Here is a 13,563-nt window from a genome sequence, read left to right as displayed (position 1 = left end):
CATGTACTGCCTCATTCAAGGGTTGGAGCTTAGATAAATTATCTGCATACTTTAGGGACAACATAGAGCTATTCTTTTGACAAACTCTTGACATGAATTCAGTTTCAGATGTACTTTCTAATTAACTAGCTGGGATTTGGATTAACAAAAACAAAAACACTGTCACTAAGAACTCAGTGCAGCCTGAAGAAGGAAGATTGACACTGTTTGACTTTTCTGGGCCCTCAGGTTAAACAGGGACTCTTAAAAAGTTAGAATAACATGTAAATTCTRTTCCGTAACACCAATAAATCTAGTCGGGGTTTTATACATTGCTCTATATTCAAGAAGACTGCCCTTCAGGCTGAACGGAGAGTTGGGTAGACTTACACTGGGGAAAAGAGTTGCAAGTATATAACTGGAGTTAAGTAGTTAGGGTAGATGAAAATTCAACATTATAGGAGAAAAGCGGCTGAACTCCTGACACAGAAACAATGGGATTTGGGGAATTAAAAGAGCTTCATTTTGAAACTGGTCATGACCCACCACCTTTAAAATTCCAGCTGCAATTTTTTAAGTGCAGATCACAGAATGTACATGTTTAACTCTCTGGGTCGTGCATGCAAACCAAGCAGTTAGTAGATCCAACTACTGGATGGAGTAGCACGCTTGCAAAGAAACATATCTCCAAACGACCCCACRCATGCAATTCTGGTGTCACTACATAGAAGCTTTATGAAAATTCACCCAGTAGGTTTCCTTCTGAAGCCTAATTGGCTTAAAGAGAAACTATTTTGTCCAGAGTTTTGCATGTGCATTTTACATGCCCCCTTTGCTCTGGCAYGGGAAATCCTTCCCCACCACATCGCTTCCCTGTAATATACAAAATGAAAAGATTCACCTGCCTACCCCCAAAACATAAAACGAGTTCCCACCTACCTGTTTTTGGATCTACGTCGGCTGGTAAGTGTGGAGGAGGGTTTCCTGGTGTGAAGTGCTCATTGCTGTATGTGATAAGCGGTGTAAGAGGGTGTACATGGTGTGGGTGCTGCACAACTGGCACTTTGTTAGACTGTCGAGAGAAAAAAAGATTGATGGTGTTAGGAGAGCTGCAGACTCCCCCTTGTAGCATGAGGTACAACAAACAGAAAACGGYGTATCCGGATTTCAACATGATCCTCGAACATTTCCAGATCCCTTCTTGGCATTCCCTTGCAGTTCCCTCCCTACCTCGCATGAAACCTATTCTCACACTTTTCCTGCACACGAGTTTCTTTAATCTTTTTGACCTCTTGTGCTCCTGTACAGAGCAGCAGTAATTTAAAAATTTCCTTTTCATTTCAGAATCTTGTGCTTCACCCCCAAGATGCAGGTAAACTCCTTCGCGAGAGCCTGACGGAGTCCCCCATTTAATCAGCAAGAGGCCCAAATGCTCACTGACCTGTAGGTCTTTTCCTTTCCCTTTCCTGTCCCCACTTTCAGTTCTGCATTTTACTGTTCATTGCGACTACTCCAGATAAAAAGCCTTTGTAGTGCTAGAGTATTCCCTTCATCAGCAGGCATTAAGCTGACAAGCGATCACCTGCATATTTTATATATATATATATTTTAGGAGAGCTGATTAATTATCAATTCATCAGAGAGCACTAATAAATGGAAACTGGATACTGCTGAATTAGGCTACTAAAATATTCAGCTGTAAAAATAATGTCAAAAGCACACATAAAGCCATTGAAATTAAACTCTTGTGGGAAGAATAATCACGCAGATATCACGAGATTTTGCTCGTCACACTCCCAGCTTTGGGGGAAAAACAATCTTTTTCCTAACAACAATAAAAAAGGAACGGAGGAATGAATGAATGAAAGGAAAAGGCAGGCTGAGCTGTAACTTACCCTTACAAGAGCACAAAGGAAAAATTAAGCTGAAACAAGCGAACTGCTGGACCATTTACTGCGAGTAATCCAATTGCAAAAAACCCTATTCCCCATAGAGGATTTTCACTAAAATCCTACAACAGGGACATTTAACCAGATTAGGTACCAGCAAAGATAAAGAGGCTGGTATTAGATGATGAATGGATTAGAGTCAGGTTTCATTTCAGAATGTGTCTTCATTTCCTTTTATTACTTTAAGTAAGGAACAACTTGCATTAACATCAAGCAAAAGGAATCACATTAAAATAAAGCAGCGGCACCGCAGCGGCACCCGCCAGCGCCGCCGCCGCTCGGGGCGCGTCGGTGCGCCCCTGCCAGCCCTCGCTGCCGCAGACGACTCGAGCGGTCGCGGCACGGCTCGCTCCCACCGCCCCCCGAGCAGCCCCCTCCCGGCGCTGCCATCTGAGCCGCGTCTCAGCGCTCGGAGCTTCTCTTAAAAGCCTTTCAAAAATACTTCAGTTACTCTTTGAGAGTGAGTTTCTCTATTGGGGGAGGAAGAGGGAGAGCAGGGGCAGAGAGAGGAAAGAAACGCCAGCCTTCCCCGACACAAGGCGAACCGTGCCCCCGGCGCTCCGCGGTCGAGACCTAGCACAGCCTCAGCGCCCACGGCGCGCTCCCCGCGCGGGCAGGCTCCCCACGGCCAGCCCCGGGCACCCGCGGCTCCCCGGGCCCGGCGSGAGCCGTCGGCTGCCACGCTAACGCCGACCTGCCTCGCCCGTCTGACAATTTGGAAAAAAGTACGCCATCGAAGAAGAAAAGGAAATGGCAGTGCTTATGCTTCCCACAACTTCTACCTTGTTTCTTTTTTTTTTTTCTTTTTTTTCCTTTTTTACCCTAATACAGAAGGCCCGTCCCTAATAACAAGCACGGGGCAGAGGAGAGTCCCACGTCAAGCAGCCACCAAGAGAGCACGGCTGCGAGAGCCAAGGCTGTGACTTACAGCAGCACGCTGTGCCGCCTGCGCTGTAGGTCGTACCTTCCGTCAGTCGCACAACCAAGGACAAGCCTCGGCCACAAAGAACCATCRTGGTCTTACATCAGAGGAGCTACGGAGAATCAGCCTCTTACTTCAAAGTGCCAAAAGAAATGGTCAGACCAAAATCTGTTTTCTTCCAAGTCAACCACCTGAGCAGTCCGTAAGTACTGAAAGGTTTGCAAGGGTATCTCATAACAAGTAATATTACACACCATCCAAACTACTAGGCTGCTATTCAGCACCAAACAACATTATGTGCCAAATGAGTAGTTGAAACTCTGGTTCCTCCCCCCCCCCCCAAAAAAAAAAAAAAATAGCTCCCAGTAAGTATGATTTTTGCTGGCTAAGAATTCTGTGAAYTCCTGCTACGGAGTGCCACCGAGCGCGGCTGGTAGCTGCTGGAGCTCTCTGCTCTCCCAATTGTTTTCATGTTATTGCAAAAAACTCTCGTGCAGATCCTGACAGCCTAACAGCACTAGTGTCTGTCTTCCATGGAGAGTTTATTCTCATAGAAATTGGGGGAACTGGTTGGTTTAAGTTATTCTGTCACTTTTTTTTTTTTTTTTTTTTTTTTTTATGGTCAGAGTTAAGCCAATAAACAGGAAACAACACTGGAGAAGAAAGCTGGACTTAGGTGTCTGTATCGCCAAAGACAGATATACCATAGGGAGTCACACGTGAGTTGTGGGAGTCCACCTTCCACTTCTTTGATATATCAAGACCYTCTGCAAAACCTTGGTAAAATGGCGCAAGTGCTAGATTATTTTGCATTTTACTTAACATCTTTTGTGGAAAAGAGAAAAGAAAAAGACACACAGAAATCACAAACCAAGTGTCTGAACCTTCGTCTGCAAACGTTTCCCTAGGTAAGGGATTTTTATTTGAGTGACCAACCTTAAGCCAAACAGACAATTCATATATAATTTTTTTTTCCTGCTCTGATCATACTTGGGTAGGGRAGGAGGGGGGGAAACTACCTCTTGCACACTTGAGAATATCCTCTCCAAATCGGAGGAGTTCAAGCCAGCGCCTCTGCATATCCATCTGTATCAGTATGACTGTCCTCTGGCTATGTTTGTATTCTATTTTGTACTCTTTATTACACACTGAGAAAAGGGGACCTAGTTCGCAATAGCACATGCAGTTTGGAAGTTGAGCTAATTATGCATAATATGCTAAATAAGCTGGTCTTTAAAAGCAGCATTCCTGAAGCTAACTAAGCTACCTTGGAAAAGAGAAACAGAAAGGGCTAGCCGGAAAAGAGAGGATTAATCTTGCATATGCATCTACCTTTGAAGTCAACGGGAGTTCTGCCTGAGTGTGGTCCGAACCCCATCCACTGGCAGCGAAAGGTAAACTGCAGAAGCCATCAATAGGAGGAGACACCTATTAGCTGACSTTAGCCTTCCCCCTGCAAAAGGCCCTTTTCCAACATACACTTGCTAGTACTTTATTGAGGGCAGTTTTAAGCTGGAAGCCATTCCGAGATGCAGGAATTTCTCTGGCAACTTTTAAGAATTCCATTTATGGCTATGTCATCCATGGAAAGTGAAGCTGTACTGGTATACACAGATTAGCATCAGTGCATGTGATAATAAGAAGAGAACAAGCAGAGATTTCTGTAGAGAATCACAGTATCTACAAAGTACCAAGTCACTGGCTGATAAATCACCTCTCTCCACTGCAAGCTAGGGTCTCGCATGCTGGGGTAGAGGGCACCATAAAGAATTGCAGAAAAAACAACAGAAGTTTGCTTTTCTTGATAACCTCTGCCTGAAGCAAACCAGAGGAAATTGTCCCCATAGGGACTCAACTACTAAATCTCTATACATGAATTTGAAATGGTTCAGGGAGTGCTTAAAACAGAGATGATTTTAAATAACTAACTTTGGAATGAACCCTCTCCCAAATTTGGGGCTGATGAGACATTTGAGAGGGATACTGAGATGCATATAGCTTATGTTCTGGTGGGTGCCCTTAGGAAAAAACAAGAACAACAAAAAAAAAATCTGAACTTTGGATTAAAACTGCAGGGGATTGTGTGTATAAATCACTGTGTATTAGGCTTTGTTGCATGGTAAGGACATTTCATTAACAGGATGAAAGATACTTCCATGCATTTACAGCCCAATTTAATACACCTCACTGATGAATACTCCCCATCTATTGAGGAAGTTAATACATGCTGTATAAATCAATCATTCCTAAGTCTCTGAAAGCAACCTAAGACTTGCATAAAATGAAAATAGCATATTGTAGAACACACAAAGAGAAACTAGCCTTTACATAGGAAGAGTTTGTTACTGCCATTCCTGTTTGCAAATTCATAGTTTGGGCTTTGGTAACACAAACATGATGTTCACTCAAAGTCAGAGAAAAATACAGAAACCAGGGAACCCCTGTCCTTGCCGGGTTAATGCAGCATTAGTGAAAGCAGGTATGCAAAAAATACCAGAGCTAAGAATGAGASAAAACCATCCCGCCCTTGCAGCTTCTAAGCGGCCAGACCCCTCGGCGCGCGACGCGGCGCTCCGCAGGCCCAACCGCGGCTCGGCAGTGGGGCAGGGACACGGGAGGCTTCTCCCAGGAGCAAACCTGATTTTTTCACATCTGTAAGCAGAGCTCCTGCCGCTGACCCGGGCGACCTCTCGAGCGCGCGTAAAGCTGCGAGGTCTGCTCGCGGGCCGGGGACGGCCGGCGGCCGCCGCGGACCCCAGCCCCGAGCCGCGCGCAGCGTGCAACGTGGCAAGTGGAAGATGGATTAGGCACTTGTATCCCGGACCCCCGGAGCCTCCCRCCCGGCCTCCCCTCCGGGCAAGCTAAGAGGAATGAAAGCTTGCCATTCACCTTAAAACCTATTAATCAACGCACAGTGAAAACAAATGGAGCTAGAGCTCCGCCTGTCTTTTTTGCCATGTCCTCCCCTTCCCTATTCCCCTATTGCTTTSCCTTTCTGCACAAGAAAGATGGGGCCTGAAAGTGCCTTTATGAGCCTAATACAATAAAACAAAAGCAGCACAGAGGAGGGTTTGTCAGCYCTCTCCCCTCCTCCAGGGTGGGTGCAGAAGGTCTACAGTGGTCTTGAATTAGCTGGCCCTCCTGGAGTTGCTCCCTGGGCTAAGCAATGGGTACCATTCAGTACCCATTTATATTAAAAATAGGCGTATAACTTGTCTCCATGCATTTTCCAGATGGTGCTGTTACAGTTATGCTGGCTGTGGCCGGTGAAATGTTAACAGATGTTCCTGAGCTGCTCTGCAGCACCAAAGATGCTAGGAAGAGGGGATATYTTTTCCCTCCTAAAGGCTGATCTTCTTGGTGCCACCTAGCAATGCACTCTTCCCCCTTCTCCCACCGAGATCCGGAAAGCTAAATTGCAAGAACAGGCAAATCCCAAAATATTGCCATACTTTATCCTCCCAGGTCCAGCCAGGTCACCCCCACCGCAAAGCAGAGCGCCTGCCACGCAGCGCCGCTGCGGGGTCATGCACATCAGCAGCACCTCTGGCTTTGCCACCGAACTTCAACAGGAACGTAGCAAACTAACACGCTTAACTTCAAACATTCAGATTAACTGAAAGGCTAAAAACGACCAAACCCAGCAGCTATCTGTAACTCAGTCTTCATCCCCTTGCCCAGCATAAAAATCCAATGCCAGTGATGAAGCATTTCATGACAGAACAAAGATTCACTTTCACCCTGGCCCATTTAGCTACCAGACTTGCAGTGTATTTTTTTAAAGGATGTTTTCACACCTGACTAAGCACCCCCCCCACCCTACTTCCCCTTGCTCCATTAGAGCRGATACAGTGGTCTGAGCCCCTTCGCAGTTTAATGTAGCTGATTTCTGCCTAGGGTCCTGCCCTAAGCTAACTGCCTATTGTGCCAGGAGACAAGGCCACCATTGATAACCGGAGCTCTCCCTGCTAAAAAAGGCTCGTTTTCTTCTTCCACACAAACGATGACAGGAGCACTGACACCCGTGTGCTGGGACAATACCCCCAGCCGGAGCGGGACAAAAAAAATAACCAACCCCCCACAGCCCTTCCCCTAAAAAATAAAATAAAATTACACAAAAGCAGCACTTCTGCCCTCCCGCTCCTTCGGCGGCCGCTGCCCAGGCGCCGGGCGCCCTTCGCGCGGGGCAGAGCCTACTTGCTCCAGCCTCCAGCGCCCGCTGTCCAAAGCCCCACTCTGCAAGCGGGCGCTCRGACAAGCAACGCGACCAGCCTCCTGCCTTGCAACACCCAGCAATTCAAGCAATTCATTTAAGAAAACAAGTGCTTTCTTTTTAACTATTATTTTTAAGTGCCCCCTGAACACCGAAGCCTTATGCCCCCGTGTTGGACTTTTCTGCATCCTTCATGTAGGAGACCGCACTGAGGGAAGGGGGTGGGGAAGAGAGCATTTAAGATGTTCAGGAAATTTCCACTTAATTTTGCCAAAAGGCAATTAYGTGAAACGATCTGGTGACAATTAGCATATGCCAAATCCTCTGGCGTAAAAGGAAGKGAACTGGGGTTTTGCTATCTAATTACTGCCTCTTGGTTCTTATGCAGAATTAAAAATGTTAGCAGCGAGACATTCAAGTGTGCTCACACTTCACTTCCAGTGCTGTTGTGTACAGTAATCTCACTATTACAGCATGTTGATTTTTTGCTTGCCTTTAGGAGAAGTGAAAAACTGAAACKCTGTTTTTAAGTACATGTTGAGGGCTACATTCTTGGACTGCGTGGTGTTACCACARCGTCGCGTCAGACCCGAGCAAGCGCCTGTTCGGCCACAGCGGTTTATTTTGAGATCCTCCAAAATTGCTTTTAATTATGTTCATGCCAGTTTATTTTTGCCTCACTCGTTTTCTTAGTGCTTTAYTGATTACGAGAAAGCACTCTGCTGCATTTGCTCCTTGCAGCGTTTGGGCACAGGAGCTGCCGCCGCCGCCGCRCCCCTACGCTGTGGCCTGCGCGTACCCAGCTACGTCTCGGGCTGCACCTCCGCGCTACCATCCCTTTGCTCAACAGGTGTATTTGCCCATAGGGAAGGAAAGGCGAGGAGCTCGGACTCTTTACGTTGCACAGAGCCATTGATTCTATTATAAAAAGGAGATGTAGTGTTTCTTCCCCAATCTGACAAGTATTTTGTGCTTTCTTCACATATGTAAGGCAATTACAAGGTAAATATTATCTCCTTTATAGCAGGAAAGCCTTAATTTGTGCAAAACAAGGTTAAAAGCAGAAAGAGAGGCTTAGATTGGGCTATAGTAAAGAAACACTGCTTTCCTAAGTAGAAGCCATAAAATGTATCCTGTATATAAAAATACCAGGTAGGGAGACTGATGAAACCGAAACAGGTCTTCAGGAAACGATCCTTATCGCAAAGGGGGTGGAGGGGGAAGAGATATGGAAAAATAACGCATTTACTAAAATTCAGAAAAGATGGGAAGAAGGTCGAAGTAAATATAAGCAAAAAAGCTTGTATTTATTGTATATTTCCTCTGAGAGACCTTATTTTAATGTGCTTTATAGGAATATCTATTACCTCAATTTTACCTACTGTCTAGCATTCCATAAAATGTCACATTATAAAGAGCTTTATTTCTTGCACATGAATTCAAGTATTTCAGCACTAGAAGGCATATACTGCCTATAGGAGAAACAGCTGCACTGATTTTGTTACGCTATCTGTTGACTTTTGTTTACAGTAAGAACTTGAACATAAGGCTGCTGAAAACCATAGAAAATAAACAAAAAATAGCACGTGTGGCTATATCCACTTATATTTGGTTATTTCAGTAGTATTAGTACTATTAAAAAAATGAATATGTGTATCATACCTTAAAATACAAAGCCAAATTTTCAGTACAGCTTTTAAAAATGCAGCATTCACAGATTATAGCAATTATGCTCAATATCGTTATACAATGTGTCAAATGTATATTAAATAGCCTAACAAATAACAARGCTTCTAAAAAATGTTTTCATTCAGTCATTATTTGTATGCTCAAACATTATGTATCGCCACAATACAATTGAGTCATATAATTAAATAAGTCCAAATCAATCATTTTTAAATTAATTCAATACGAAGTTTCCCACAAAACATGACATTGAATGCACATCAAAATTTAAATGCCCTGCAAATATTTTAAAAGAAAAAAACCCATGCATTTATATAGAGCTATCAGGCCTTTCGCCCTAAACCTCCATAAAAAGAACTCCTCTAAGGGGAAAATGCTTAAAATATTTCAATCACTAATGATTTCAAATTTTCACCATTACATGACATGTAAAACCTGCATGTACAACATGCAGTGAAAGAAGAAAGATCTAAATAACTGTCATTTTAGATATTGACTAATACCATTATAAATCTCTACAGAATTTTACCACCTCCATGTTTTATCCAAGAAAAGACATATAGATCAACGAAGACAGGCAAAGGTATCACAGATCCTGAAGCCTTGCAATTTCTCCTTTTCAATCGAGCAACTATATAAGCAAGCTTGGCAGAGGTTAAAAAAAAAGCAAAAAATGCCCCCCTCCCTTCCAAAACCTCCTGTTAAAATGAGATAATGTCTGTAATTCTCAAATACATTTCCATTTTTGTATATAATAACAGGGAACGTACAGATTTGGTTGACTGGTCAGTTTACTTTCTGTAATATGTATTTCTCTCACATGTATACGAGAAGAAAAAGTCTTCTGGACTTCTGATTATGAGTACAAAAACACTGTATCAAGACACACGTTCTCTTATATTTATCATAATTCAGTATTATTTTTCATATTCCTTTATCACCGGATGAAAGCAATTTTAAATAGTATCCCTAAAATTTTAATCTGTCACATTAGGGCTGAGTTTTCTGAAGAATTCAGAAAATTTAGCTGAGAATCAACCAAACACAGGASCAAAAACATCTAATTAAAAATTAGTACCCACTACTTTCACTGATTTCCAAAAATGTTAAAAAAAAAAAAAAAAAAAAAGACAAGAAGTGAACCGCATCATTTCCCGAAACCCCTTAATTGCAACCTATTGTGCCCTGCTACAAAACAACTTTTTCTGCTAAAAAAACATGTTCACCTTCATGGCTTCAGAGTTAGGGAAATAACGCACTGAAGTGAAGAAAGCTTTGAAGTGGCCCCCTCCGCCCCCAAAGGAGAAAAAGAAAAGCAAGATGAGAGTGATGTCACGTTCCCCGTGCGAATGTATTACTGCGCACAAAATACTCAGCTAATGCACGCGCGCACGCTTCTCCCGTGCTCTTAGCCATCGTTCAGCATCTGTAAATCGGAGCCTGAGACCTGCCGCAGGAGCCTGCGGAGTCTCCCCCACCCCGAGCGCTCCCGCATCCCGCCCTGGCGGCACCAGGGAATTCCTTCGCCCCTTTCCAAAAACGAAAAGCAAGGATCAGGCAGAGGAAGGAAAAAAGAGGGGGAGTGCGACAACTCTGCTGTGTTGCWCCGTCCTGGGTAGACAAAACCTCGCCTCGCAGCTTCTTGCGACTATTATAAAATTAAAGTGTCACCGAAAAGTCACACTTCGCCCTAATAAAAAAGATGATTACCATAAAATAAATAAATAAAAGTAACGTCGCTAACAAAGGTCACRGCTAGAGATGAGACGTGCCTGCTGGATTTTTTTTCTTTTTTTGATTCCACACACTAGGAAAGAAAGAGCGTGGGGAGGGGGGAGAGGGAGAAGTCACATAAGAAGTTCAATGGTCAAGACGGATAGCGCGCACACAGAAAGTGCTACTCACCCAGCAATTCAAATTGAGATGCCAGCAGCCCAACTGCTGGAAGAGCGAGAACCCAGAGGCAAGCGCTCCTCCTTTACCACTGAAATCTTCCATTCCCACTAAAATTGCATCCCTCGGGTACATAACAGCTTTGTCTTTCCTTCTCTTAACCTCAAAAACTTTTTTCTTTGCTGTCTAGATGCCAATTGTGCTGGCTTTGTATTATTTTCCTTGCAGCTTTTCTTGCTCTTTTTCTTTCCCCGCTTCCCCCCCCCCCTTTCACTTAAAGTAGTGGAAAAGCTGTCTTAAGAGATCAAGATGTCTCCAATTTTTTGGCCTGGTGTTTTCTGAATGCTCAAAATCCACTGTCATGTTGGCTGTGAGAAGTGTCTTATTTCTAAATTGTCTGCTGCAGTTAATCAAAATTTAGAAGCGCCTGCTCTCTCTCCTAGTGTGTCACTTCACCATCCTTTCAGGGAGAGGGGAAAAGACTTTTCCCCCGCTACGCAGGTATGCCTGCTCGGAGGGGCTAAAAAGCAGTTACCTTGGAACTCGGTGCCAATGCCACCGCAAGGCAGGCTGCACAGGTATTAGTGAGCGCGGCGAGGAGGCAGCGGCCGCCCGTGCGGGAGCCCGACCAGCCAAGTGGAGCAAGCAGTCGCTTTATCTGCCAGCTTGTCAGATCCCTCAAAACAAATTTCTTAGGGGGAGAACTGTAAGAAAAGTGCATTTTTTTTGTCACCGTGACACAGAGGCGACATTTGGCAGACCTTCACGGTCGGCTCTGCCCCCCCCCGGTCCCGTTTCCCCCCAGCAGCCTCCGGCGTTTCCGCGAGCCGCCGCGGGCGGCAGGGCGAGGGGAGCGCGGGGGCTCCCGCCGCCGGGCCCCGGCCGCGGCGCCCCGCGGGCTCCTCCCGCGCGAGGGGCTCAGGGGCCCCCGCGGGCGCCAGGGAACCGGCCCGGGGCGGGGGGGAAGAGGGTCCTGCCCCCCCCGGCGCCCCGCGCCTCGCCGCGGCACCGCGGAGCGGCGAGACGCCCCTTCCCCTCCTCCAGCGAGCCGGAGCCACGGGCGAACCCCGGCATTCGCGCTCAGCAGCTGCCAGTCTCTGCTTCCCTGAAGTTGCAAAGTAGCGACACGGGAAAAAGCAATAAACGGCGGTTTAAGGGGGAACGGTTAGCAGCCCCCCCCCCCGAAAAAAAGCCCCGAGTTTCTTAACAGCGCCGGTCCCGCACGCCCGAAGGCAATCCCCAGGCGGGATGTGCGCTGCTGCGGAGGGGGCACTGGGAGAGGCCAGTTGCAAACACTTTCTTTCCCCCTTATGCACCTGGGTGACTCCCGCAGACAAGTTCAGCCCCCCCCGCCCCCGGTCCCTGAACAACGAAAATTAATACAAGAAAACCCCTAAACCTGCGTTTCCCGCAGGGAGACCAAGCTTGAACAGTTCCAGGTTCGCCTTTGCGAGGCGTGTTTTTCAGCGGCAGTTTAATCTGCAAAGGCTGAGGGCTAAACAAAACCCGGACCAAAACAAAACGCGAGGCTGGCACCCCGGACCTGGGGAAAAAAAATTAGGGGAAGATGAAGGAAGCAGGGGAAACCTGGAAGCATTTTCTGTCCCCACCCAGCGCCGCTTCCCCCTCTTTCTGTACTTATCTGGCCTTCGCGTGCAAAGTGTCAGCCAGCAATCTTTAAGGCCCTTAATACCAAAACAAAACCTTGCGATTTCCCTTTACATGGCAATAACAAAAGCAACGAGACTCCAGTTTGACAAGTAAAAAGCCCCAACAACACGGCAACTAATTGCCTTCCCTCCCTCTATTCACAGCAGCCACCACACTCCAGCGGCCGCCTTTGTCACACGTGCAATTTCCTAAGTAAACGGCGACTTCTTTGGCTGCTGATGGACAGTTCCCAATCATTTAGCAACAATAACTGATAAAGTGCAGTAAGTGGGATGGGCAACTTTAAATTAGGCATCCGCTTGCTGGCGCTCCCGAAAGAAACGAGGAGAACGGAAAGGAGCCGAGGAGCCAAGGCATCCCAGGACCTCCTGCTCCCCCCCGCCCCCCAGCAGCTGCTGAACCCGCCAAGTTTCCTCCACGCCGCTCCTGCCCGGGCCGGCGATGAGTTTGGGCTCCCTTGGCGCTGCGCTGCCCCTCCGGCTTTTCCCAAACCGTTAGGGGCAAAGCAGCCCTGAGCGGAGGGACGGGGCAGCCGGGCGCGGCGCCGAGCAGCCCCTCTCGCAAAGTCCGAAACTCGCTCCTTACCATGAAATTGCAATCACACAGGGGAAGGAGAGACCAAACAGAGCTGCAGTTCACATCACACATTCCTAGATCCAGGACCACAGATGCTAAAATGAAGTTTGATATTTATGGGAAGAGAGGGAAAACGTATGCCTTGGCATTTTCTAAAAAGTTTAAAAATATATATGGATCCCCTCTGGTCACTTTTTTTTTGTTGTTGTTTTGATGGGGAAAATGCTCTGCTAGTTTAACCTCGAGGAGTGAAAAAGAACAAAACAAACCCCCCGCAAATTTCACGCCTTTCCAAATTAAAATAGCACGGCAAGTTCCTACCAACGCAGAAGCACGTCAGGAAAAGACAAGAGACACATCATCTCACAAAACTCCAAACACCGCCTAAGCAGCCACAAGTAAGACCCCTCTTTAAGTTATTTCCAACTAGGAGGGGACGGCGGAAGGCAAGCATGCAAGGGGGAAATTAAGCGGGAGAAAAGCTACGTTCCTCTCGTCCCCGCGCCGCGGTGCCAGCAGCACAAGGTAGCGCTTACCATTTACAAGAGTTTTAATCAGGGTGCTTCACGCTGCCCGCTTGCAAGCATGCTGCCGTGTGCTGCGCGCCGGCGCCCAGGTGAGGATGTGCCGCCGCCGCCGCCGCCGCCGGAGCCGCTGGAGGGCAGCACCCCGCC

General features: G+C 46.6%; 1 protein-coding gene across 7 annotated transcripts in view; it reads right to left on the bottom strand.

Annotated features, from left to right (window-relative positions):
* Positions 1–13,563, bottom strand: part of TCF7L2 (transcription factor 7 like 2) — a 118,309-nt gene that overhangs the window by 27,186 nt on the left and 77,560 nt on the right. Inside the window, exons 1-2 of one of the 7 annotated variants that reach the window (XM_085319129.1) lie at positions 13,426–13,494; positions 919–1,051 (exon numbers count right to left, since the gene is read on the bottom strand). In XM_085319129.1, coding sequence (XP_085175255.1) covers positions 919–1,051; positions 13,426–13,428 — 136 coding nt within the window. In that variant the 5' untranslated portion in view covers positions 13,429–13,494. Of the gene's footprint in view, positions 1–918; positions 1,052–10,654; positions 10,780–13,425; positions 13,495–13,563 lie in introns of those variants that run through there. The other 6 variants (XM_085319121.1, XM_085319125.1, XM_085319127.1 and 3 more) reach the window with 6 other exon arrangements.

This window comes from Rhea americana, unplaced genomic scaffold (genome assembly GCF_003343005.1).
Source record: "Rhea americana isolate MKP2758 unplaced genomic scaffold, rheAme1 scaffold_57, whole genome shotgun sequence".
Taxonomy (NCBI): Eukaryota; Metazoa; Chordata; class Aves; order Rheiformes; family Rheidae; genus Rhea; species Rhea americana.
Note: the sequence above shows the minus strand (reverse complement) of the source record. Positions and strands in the feature narration are given on the sequence as shown.